The 10,902-nt window shown below is 51.5% G+C and overlaps 1 protein-coding gene across 1 annotated transcript; it reads right to left on the reverse strand.

Moving 5' to 3' along the window:
• Nucleotides 1-578: 578 nt before the first annotated feature.
• LOC141983418 (uncharacterized) lies at nt 579-9,465 on the reverse strand. Its single transcript, XM_074946546.1, has 4 exons — nt 9,274-9,465; nt 7,711-7,837; nt 6,813-6,920; nt 579-3,672 (listed from the first exon to the last, which is right to left on the reverse strand). The coding sequence occupies exons 1-4, from the start codon at nt 9,322-9,324 to the stop codon at nt 2,435-2,437; spliced, it is 1,524 nt and encodes a 507-aa protein (XP_074802647.1). The 5' UTR covers nt 9,325-9,465; the 3' UTR covers nt 579-2,434.
• Nucleotides 9,466-10,902: the final 1,437 nt, after the last annotated feature.

Raw genomic sequence — 10,902 nt, forward strand, 5'->3', positions numbered from 1 at the left:
TTTTGACACAGTCTCCCACAATATTCTTGCCAGCAAATTAAAGAAGTATGGGCTGGATGAATGGACTATAAGGTGGATAGAAAGTTGGCTACATTGTTGGGCTCAACGGGTAGTGATCAATGGCTCCATGTCTAGTTGGCAGCTGGTATCAAGCGGAGTGCCCCAAGGGTCGGTCCTGGGGCCGGTTTTGTTCAATATCTTCATAAATGATCTGGAGGATGGTGTGGATTGCACCCTCAGCAAGTTTGCAGATGACACTAAACTGGGAGGAGAGGTAGATACGCTGGAGGGTAGGGATAGGATACAGAGGAACCTAGACAAATTGGAGGATTGGGCCAAAAGAAATCTGATGAGGTTCAACAAGGACAAGTGCAGAGTCCTGCACTTAGGACGGAAGAATCCCATGCACCGCTATAGACTAGGGACCGAGTGGCTCGGCAGCAGTTCTGCAGAAAAGGACCTAGGGGTTACAGTGGACGAGAAGCTGGATATGAGTCAACAGTGTGCCCTTGTTGCCAAGAAGGCCAACGGCATTTTGGGATGTATAAGTAGGGGCATTACCAGCAGATCGAGGGACGTGATCGTTCCCCTCTATTCGACATTGGTGAGGCCTCATCTGGAGTACTGTGTCCAGTTTTGGGCCCCACACTACAAGAAGGATGTGGAAAAATTGGAAAACATCCAGCGGAGGGCAACAAAAATGATTGGGGGACTGGAACACATGACTTACGAGGAGAGGCTGAGGGAACTGGGATTGTTTAGTCTGCAGAAGAGAAGAATGAGGGGGATTTGATAGCTGCTTTCAACTACCTGAAAGGGGGTTCCAAAGAGGATGGATTTAGACTGTTCTCAGTGGTAGCAAATGACAGAACGAGGAGTAATGGTCTCAAGTTGCAGTGGGGGAGGTTTATGTTGGATATTAGGAAAAACTTTTTCACTAGGAGGGTGGTGAAACACTGGAATGCGTTACCTAGGGAGGTGGTGGAATCTCCTTCCTTAGAAGTTTTTAAGGTCAGGCTTGACAAAGCCCTGGCTGGGATGATTTAGTTGGGGATTTGTCCTGCTTTGAGCAGGGGGTTGGACTAGATGACCTCCTGAGGTCCCTTCCAACCCTGATATTCTATGATCACAATATAGAAGTACCTTCACTGGGAGAAAGTGCCAGGCACTACAGAGCTCTTTCATCTCGCGGAGAAAGGCACAACAAGAACCAAGAGCTGGAAGCTGAAGTCAGGCAAAGGCAAGTTAGAAATAAGGCACATGCTTCTAACAGTGAGGGTGAATAACCATCAGAACAAACTACCAGCAAAAAGAGTGGATTCTCCATCTCTTGATCAAGACTGGTTGTGTAACCCACACACCTCCTGGGTGTGGTGTTGTGTCCCATCTAGTGGCACCTAGACCACTTAGAAAAAGAGAAATTAATGAGTCTGCTCTACAGCCTTAGCTAGCAGCCAGTTGGCTTTTAGCTCATGTGGTAGAGGCTCATGGACTAAGCTCCAGAGGTCCCTAGTTCAATCCCGCCCGCCGATGACTGGGGTCTGTCGGCATCACAGTTGCCCTTCTGGAAGATGCTTTAGTCAAACACAAGTGACTGGGTTCAATACAGGGGTAACAGGGTGAAACTGAATGGCCTGTGCTAGACAGATGGTGAGACTAGATGATCTAATGGTCCCTTCTGGCCTTCAGCGCCATGAATCCATTAAACTACTGCACCATGTCATGGTTTTCACCTGCATATGCCTCTCCCACCACACAGGGCACCTCACATACACCCAACCGTCCTGCCCTTTATGGGGCCGGTGAAATATAGAGAGCTCAGAAATCCTGCCTGTCCTAGGACAACTACACAGAGGAGAGAACAGAAGGGCTTTATGGGGGTTCACAGGAAGGACAAGGCCCTCTATAATGATTCAAATACATCAAAGAAACAATAAGTGCTGTGAGACTGTGGCTGCCTGGACCCTTTGAGGGAATGGAGGTGAAGCTCCTTCACCTTCTCCGGGGTGGAGTGTGTCTGTAGTGTTTCTTCCCCTCCGTTCCCTGCCGGGAGCTATGAAGGGGTGATGGCTCCGGGGGTGGTTTCTCCGAGTCCCTGCGGAAGCAGTTTCCCCTCCACGGGGGAAGTGAGGAGGGAGTTGGGGCAGGACGACTGCATTGACTATGGTCTAGTCTACACTACCATGCGCTGCTGTAGCGCATACGGCGAAGATGCACTGTGCCATAGGAGAGCGCTCGCCCGTCGGCATAATTACTCCACCTCAACGAGAGGAGGAAACTATGTCGGTGAGAGAGTGTCTCCCGCCAACAAAGCGCTGTCCACGCCATGCTAAGTCGATGTAACTTGTGTCGCTTGTGTGTGTGTGTGTGGGGGGCTTTTTCACATCCCCGAGCAACTCAGTTACATTGACTTAAGTGGTAGTGTAGACAAGCCCTATGTCTGCGCCCTTTGGTGGGTTCTCTGGTGTTTGGCGAGGGAGTCTTTCCGCCGGAAGTGTTTCCCGCACTCCGAGCAGGCATAGGGCCGCTCGTCCGTGTGGATCCGGAGGTGGGACACCATCTGCTGCTTCTGCCGGAAGCGTTTCTCGCACTCCGAGCAGGCATAGGGCCTCTCGCCTGTGTGGATTCTCTGGTGTCTCCTCAGCTTCTGCTTCTCCCTGAAGCTGAGCGGGCACTCGGGGCAGTGGAAGGGCCTCTCGTCCGTGTGGATTCTCTGGTGCGTGGTCAGCTCCTGCCTGCGCCGGAAGCTCTTCCCGCAGAGCGGGCAGTTGTAGGGCCGCTCCCCGGTGTGGATCCGGCGGTGCGGAATCAGCTGCTGCCGCTGTCTGAAGCACCTCCCGCAGTCGGCACACTGGTAGGTCCGCTCGCTGGCGTGCGCTCGCCGGTGCGTTAGGAAGTCGTGCCTGTGAGCGAAGACGGCCTTGCACTTGGGGCAGGTGAAGACCCGCCCTTTGGCCTGGCTCCCCTCAGAGCCACCTTCTCCCACGTGGGTTTTCTGGTGGACCCTGAGCGCCTGCTTCCAGCGGAAGCTCTTGGCACACTGCGTGCAGGTGTAGGGCCGCTCCCCCGTGTGGATCCGGCTGTGCGACACCAGCTGCTGCTTCTGCCGGAAGCTCTTGCCACAGGTGGTGCAGGGGTACGGCCGCTCCCCCCTGTGCATCTTCTTGTGGGTGCAGAGATTGGCGGTCTGGCTGAACCTCTTCCCACAGTGAGTGCAGAGATAGGGCTTCTCCCCCGTGTGGATCCTCTGGTGCCTCCTGAGGTCCTGCCGTAGCCGGAAGCACTTCCCACACACTTGGCACTGGTGTGGATCCTTTATCTTGTGGACGCTGCGTTTGTGTCTGCTAAGGTCTCTCTCTCCCTTGAAGCTGAGTCCACACATGTGACATGTAGCTGGGCTCTGGCTCGTCTTTGGTCTTCCCTGCGCAGGGAGCCTCGGAGGTTCCTGGCCACCCCTTTCGCAGTCCCTTGGGGTAGCTGGCTCATTCCCCGCCAAGATTGGCTGCAGCCTCAGCGACCTGCGCTGCCTCTGGAAAGTTTCTTCCCACTCGGGGCTCTGTAAAACTCTCTCTTCCGACCTACTCGGTAAAGTCCCGTGTGGCTCCAAGTCCTCAGGACCTTCCTCCTGCTGCTGCTGCTGCTGCTGCTCAGTTCTGCTCAGGCCTGCACCCTCTGGAGAGGAGAATCCAGACATTACTTCATGTTTTGCTGACAACACCACTGCTCCTAGGCAGTGGAGGAGGGGTTTCTATGGCAGAATCATCTCATCCGCAATGACAGGGGATACCCCTAAAAATGGGACATTCCTACAAGGGTCAATTGTGAGCAGATGCTTAACACAATTAATGTTTATGATAAAGGGGAAAGATCTTGGGCTAAAATAGGGAGAGAAGAGGTTAAAGAATATTTGGATGTTAGATGCATTTAAGTCAGCAGGGCCTGATGAAGTTCACCCTAGGGCAGAGGTGCCCAAACTGTGACATGAAGGAAAATTCAGGGGAGTGGCGGGGCCCAGGCCAACTCCCAGGGGGGGCAGGGAGGGAGCACCACCCAGCCCCGCGCTGCTCCCAGCTCTGCTCGAGCCCCGCCTCCAGCCGCAGCCCCACGCCTGGCCGTGGCTCTGCACCCGGCCCAGGCCCTGTTCCTGGCCCTGCTCCTGGTCCCGGAGCCACCCTCAGCTGTGGCCCCAATCTCAGCCCCCTTACCCCTGTCCACATACCCTACCCTAGGAGCCACGGCCCTGCTCCCGGCCCTGGCTCCAGGGGGGTGGACAGGGCAAAGGGGGCTGCGACCCTGAAAAGTTTGGGGACCACTGCCCTAGGGTACTTAAGGAACCAGTTGAAGCACTCTCTGAAACATTAGGGATTATCTTTGAGAACTCATGGAGGACGGGTGAGGACCTAGAGGACTGGAGAAAGGTGAACATAGTACCTATTTTTAAAAAGTGGGGAAAGGAGGGCCTGGGGAACTATGGACCAGTCAGCCTAACTTCGATATCCAGAAAGGTAGCAGAACAAATTATTAAACAATCAATTTGTACAAACCTAGAGGATAATAATGTAAGTAACAGCCAATATGGATTTGTCAAGAACAAATCATGTCAGACCAATCTAATTTCCTTCTTTGGCAGGGTAGTTGTGCTAGTGGATAGGGGGGAAGCGGTAGATGTGATATCCCTTGACGTTAGTGAGGCTTCTGACACAGTCCCACATGACACTCTCATACGCAAACTAGGGAAACGTTGTACAGATGAAATTACCATAAGGTGGGTGCACAACTGGGTGCTAAACTGAACTCAGAGTAGTTATCAATGATTCGCTGTCATAAGAATGTAAGAACGGCCACACTGGGTCAGACCAAAGGTCCACCCAGCCCAGTATCCTGTCTACCGACAGTGGCCAATGCCAGGTGCCCCAGAGGGAGCAAACCTAACAGGTAATGATCTAGTGATCTGTCTCCTGCCATCCATCTCCACCCTCTGACAATCAGAGGCTAGGGACACCGTTCCTTACCCATCCTGGCTAATAGCCATTAATGGACTTAACCTCCATGAATTTATCCAGTTCTCTTTTAAACCCTGTTATAGTCCTAGCCTACACAACCTCCTCAGGCAAGGAGTTCTACAGGTTGACTGTGCGTTGAGTGAAGAAGAACTTCCTTTTATTTGTTTTAAACCTGCTGCCCATTAATTTCATTTGCTGGCCCCCAGTTCTTATATTATGGGAACAAGTAAATAACTTTTCCTTATTCCCTTTCTCCACACCACTCATGATTGTATAGACCTCTATCATAAGTGGGAGGATCCACAAGGGGCTGTTCTGGGTCTGTACTATTCAATAATTGTATTAAATGACTTGGATAATGGAGTAGTGAATAGGCTTCTAAAATTTACAGATGAAATCCAGCTGGGAGGGGTTGTAAGCACTTTGGGGGACAGGATTAGAATTCAAAATAATCTTGATAAATTGAAGAACTGGTCTGAAAGCAGTGAGATGGCATTCAGTGAAGAAAAGTGCAAAGGACTACACAGAGGAAGGAAAAATCAAATTCACAAATACAAAATGGCAAATAATTGGCTAAGTAGCTCTACTGCAGAACAGGGTCTTGCAGTTATAGTGGATCACAAATTGAATAGGATTCAACAATATGACACAGTTGCAAAAAAGGCTAATATCATTATGGGGTGTATTAACAAGAGTGTCGTATGTAAGACATGGGAGGTCATTGTTCCACTCTACTCAGGACGCTTGAGGTCTCAGCTGGAGCACTGTGTCCAGTTCTGGGTGCCACACTTAAGGACAAATTGGAGAGAGTCCAGAGCAGAGCAACAAAAATGATCAAAGATTTAGAAAACCTGCCCTCTGAGGAAAGGTTGAAAGAACTGGCATGTTTAATCTAGAGAAGAGAAGTCTGGGAGGTTAGGGAAACTAATAACAGTCTTCAAATATGTTATGAGTTGTCAGAAAGAGGATGGGGACCAATTGTTCTCCATATACCCAGAGGGTAGGACAAGAAATAATTAGCTTAGTTTGCAGCAAGGGAAATGTTTCTAATTCTTAGGACAGTTAAGCACGAGAACACCTTACTCAGGGAGGCTGTGGAATCTCCCTCACTGGAGGTTTTTAAAATCAGGGATGGTCTAGGTTTACTTGGTCCTGCCTTAGCACAGGGGGATGGACTAGATAACCCCCCCCCCACCCAAGGTCTCTTCCAGCCCTACATTGCTATGATCCTCAGGCACTTACTGCTTTGGTTGGAGCCCGGCCCCAGGGTAATGCTTTGAGAGAGGTATGGGAAAGGCTGGAGGGTTCTGGAGAGCCTGGGAGTCAAGACAATCGGTGAAATTCAGTGGAGTTGCACCAGCAGTGACTTGGTTTAATCCTTGGGACAGAACATAAAAGGCTGCCATTTTAGGGCCTCTGAAAGGCATGCAGGAGGCGATAATGCCAGTGATCAGGGAGGTCTGTGTCTGGAGTCGGGGGGGGGGGGGGGGAGGTCCGACACTGCACTGGGAAGTAGGATTGGTTGGGATTCTGACCTGGAGCAAGATTTCTGCCAAAACCCCCTATTAATCCTGGGAGTGTACTGCCTGCTGCCAGCTCCCCAGCTTGATCCTGGGCCCAAGAGCCAGCTGGCGGAGGGGGTGAGCTGGGCATGCATGTTTGTGGGTTTGACACTTGCCAGAACAGCCCTGCTTATAAAAACAATGCGGGAGAGAGACTGGGACAGCAGCCTGTGACGGGGCACTTGTCCCCAGCTCTGGGGTCTATAGTCAGAGCAGGTCTGACACAGTTTAGGTTATAACTGCTCACCATGCAAGGTGCATTCCAGCCTCTCTCTTTCCTCCTGCTGATCCATGACCCACGGCTCTTCCCCTCGTTCAATCCGCGATAACACATCAGGCGTGGTGCCTGCATAGCCTATTTGTGGGGACGTAGATCAGAGGATGTTATGGTTTGGATTGCCACCATGGAATGCTTGTTACAAAGCTGTGTGAATGGTTTGACACCAGTTCCCTCCCTTTGCGACAGGCACCGTTTATTATGAATGGATTTAAAGCACAGATATCAAGGTATTCCCCCTTCCACCATCCAGCTGCTCCTTAGAAATGGATGCACCCTTTACAGTAAGATCCCAATTACGTCCCTCCCCCGCCCTTAAATCACTTTTAAAAATCAAACTTTCTGTTTACAGCCCAGGCCCCCACTGCATGTCTGAGGCCAGTCCTCTGAAGGACAGGCTTGCAGGAAGCTGTGGCTGCAGCGGGCTTGGTGTATGTAGCTTGAAACCATTACAGCTTTGTTTTCCTTTGTATGGCACCTTTCAGTTTCTAAGACTTCTGCCTCTCTGATAGCAAAATGGCTGCCTCCCCTGCAGAGCTGCTGCAGCTGTGTATAGGAGACTATATGCACACACTTTGCTCTTTCATGGAGACTTTCCTTTTGTTCTTTCTTGTTGCTGTTTTCCTTTAATCTAAAATACACATCATTTTGGTTTAAAACAATACGGTTGCTTTTTGTGTGGACACATGACAGCTGGAAATAGAAGACAGGAACAAAGCTGCTCAGTGTTTTTTAAACCCTCCTTAGGGGTTTACTCTAACAGGCCCAGCGATTTAGGAAATGCATGACTGGAGGTGAGCTCCACCCTTAAAACACATGGATGAATTTTGCAAAGCTCAGAGAGCGTAAGAAGAAAATGGACTTTTACCCAGGGAAATCAGATTGTCATAATGTTCCTTCATCACGTCCCGATACAGCTCCTTCTGCCACTCTGCCAGCATCTCCCACTCCTCCCGGGTGAAATAGATGGCAATGTCCTCAAATGTCACCGGGACCTGGAATCGCAAGCGTTACTCAGCACCTTCTCTGCAGCTACCTCCTGACACCTGCACCCAAAATCAGTGGCCACTTTATATCGTTTTGGCCTAAATTATTTGATCAAAGTAATACACTGAGTCAGTACCAGAGTAGAAACAGCAGGTAGGTGTCCTGGCTCCCAGTCCACTGCTCTAACCACTAGACTACAGTAGGTTGTTATTTTGAGAGCTTCCTTCAGAGCAATCTTGAATTTGTTTTGCTTTGTGTAATGCAGGTTACTCTGCTAGATGTAATAAATAACCACTATGACGTTTTGCATTGTGGCAGGCTTGTCACGTTTCTTTATTAGGCGTGGGCTTTGAACTATATTGATTTTACAATATGCTCACTGCTCCGCTTCTTCCAAGTGAGACAGGAGCCCTGTTATGCAAGGCACTATCCAGACCCATAGACAGTCCCTGCACCAAGACCGGTAAAGGGAAATGTTCCAGTATTCGTAACAGAGAGCGGGGTAGAAGGGAGAGCACTGGGTAGATTAAGGCCAGTGTTGAGATTTCTCAAAGGAAAAGGGGCTGCACAAGCTGATGTTAACTGAAATGGTTTCATGACATTAGTTGGTTAGACATTATTGGTTTGAATTGATACCTAACCTTTGCGGCAGTGTGATACAGCCTGAGAACCGCCCCGTGAAACTGAGAGCTCAAGCGCCCGCTGGAGGGTGGTGTGTAGGGTGACCGGATGGCAACTGTGAAAAAACGGGACGGGGGTAATAGGCGCCTATATAAGAAAAAGTCCCCCAAAATGGGACTATCCCTATAAAAACGGGACATCTGGTCACCCTAGTGGTGTGGGACCATTCTGGTGACAGTCTCCCCCTCTCCTGATGTCCGAGTGGGGAGCAGCCTCAGGTCCTGACACCCAAACAAACAAAAAGTTGGCAGATAGCTTGTTATGTGCAAGCGAAAGGCCCCGTTTTACTCCCACTGTTGTCAATGGAGAGTTTTGCTGTTCAGCAGGAGCCCAGATTTGGATGAAACAAACAAAGAACATTTATTTAAACCACCCCCCCCCCACGCCTCCACCAACATCATCAGAGCCAGGCGCTTTGCGGGATGAGCATTCAGCACTTCAGTCCTTCTCCTTAGCATGCTAGCCCCGTGGAAAGTGGCTGGTGGGGGCCTGTCAGGTCCTGGCTGCCCCTCCCGGAGGGGTCCACTGCCACTTTCCAGCAGGATGCTCCGCCACAGACAGCGCCTTGCCAGGGGACCAGCCAGGCGGCTGCGCTGAGGAAAACGGGATCTGCCCCTTGATAAGCGGGGGCAGGGCTCGATGGGCCACAGCCAGACCTGCTCGGTGCAGGACCACTGACAGCCGAAGTAGCAACCGTTCACACCGGCCCGGAATCTGGCCTGGTGCCTCCCCGCTGCCACGCATTTGACTGCCTGGCTCCTACCTGCAGAGCGGCCCCGGCTGGCATCGCCCCTTCGGCGTCTCCTCCCTGCATGCCGGGCCGCTCCTCGCCGCTGCAAGAGCCGGAGAACTCCCCCTGCAGCCCGGGGCCCTGGCGTGGGCTCGCTGCCGGCAGACCCAAGCCCTGCCCCAGCCCCGCCACCGGAGACGGGAAGTCGAGCGAGCCAGAGAGGGAGCTCACACCCAGAAGTCCCCGGGCCAGAGCTGGGCTGTTTCAGGGACCGGAAAAGGCCCTTTATAGAACTGCGCCTGCAGCCAGGGCAGAGGGCTTGGCCCACAGGAGAGTGGTTCTCAGCCAGGGGGACGCAGAGATCTAGCGGGGGGACATCAGCTCCTCTAGAGATTTGCCTAGTTTTACAGCAGGTTACATGAAAAGCGCCAGCGAAGTCAGTCCAAACTAAAATTTCATACAGACAGTGGCTTGTTTATACTGCTCTGTATGCTAGACACTGACATGTAAGTACAGTATTTATATTGCAAGGGATTTATTTTGTAATCGTATGGTAAGGATGAGAAAGCCAGCAATGTTTCAGTAAGAGTGGAGCTGTGACACTCGTATTTTTAGGTCTGATTTTGTAAGCAAGTCGTTTTTAAGTGAGGTGGAACTTGGGGGTACGCAAGACAAATGAGACTCCGAAAGGGGTTCCGTCGTCTGGAACGGTTGGGAGCCACTGGTCTAGGAAACAGGTCTTGCCGGCTGCAGAGCGATGGGGGCGAGGAGTCTGAGAGCTGTGGAGGGGAGCAGGTTCAGAGAGTCACACCTGGCTGCGCATGCAGGGGGTGCCGAGGTTACGGAGAACTCAGAGCGGGGGCCGAGCTGGGAATTACTCGCTTATTGCATTAGAGAGACAAGGTGGGGGAGGCAATATCTTTACTGGGCCAACTTCTGTTGGGGAGAGAGACTGAGCTCTGGCCACACAGAGCTCTTCACACATGTGTGTAAGCCCCTCATGCAGAGGCATGCAGAAGAAGAGGGGGGAGAGGGCGCGTAGGTGGCAATCATAAACCGTCTCTGCATTCATCCCTGCAACATAGCCTTGGACACGGCCCTGTGGCATACCACCAGTGCATGGGGCAATGGGCATGGTCCCTGGAGCTTTCGGAGAGACTGTGCCCCAACCTCTCCCCCATCCCCTTAAAGAGGTGTGACTCCTGCTCCTCCTGCCCCAAGGCCAGCCTGGAGCTCTGGGCACAGCTGGGCCCTTAATGTTGCATTGAATTATGAACTATCCCACCTGCTTCATTAACGCAAAGGCCCTGCATTATCTTGTTGGCTGAGCTTGTGGAGGCTCATCTCAACACCATTTCTCCATCTGTCTGTCTGTAAGGCACACGACACGATAACTTTGGAACACTGCATCCTATCATTTCCAAAATCGCAGGGACTGTTCTAGGCATCAGAAACCAGGACCCTATTGATTTTGGGAAGAAATCAGAAAACCAATAAGGGGAAAGTGAGGAACACATGAAGCCCCTGCCAGCTCTTTAGCAGGGCCACAGCACCTAGAGATCAAACAGCTGGTTGATGGCCCCATTAACACCTGTCAGCATAACAAAACCTGCTTATCTCTGCTCATCCGATGAAGTGAGCTGTATCTCACGAAAGCTTATG

Source organism: Natator depressus, chromosome 2 (assembly GCF_965152275.1).
Source record: "Natator depressus isolate rNatDep1 chromosome 2, rNatDep2.hap1, whole genome shotgun sequence".
NCBI lineage: Eukaryota > Metazoa > Chordata > Testudines > Cheloniidae > Natator > Natator depressus.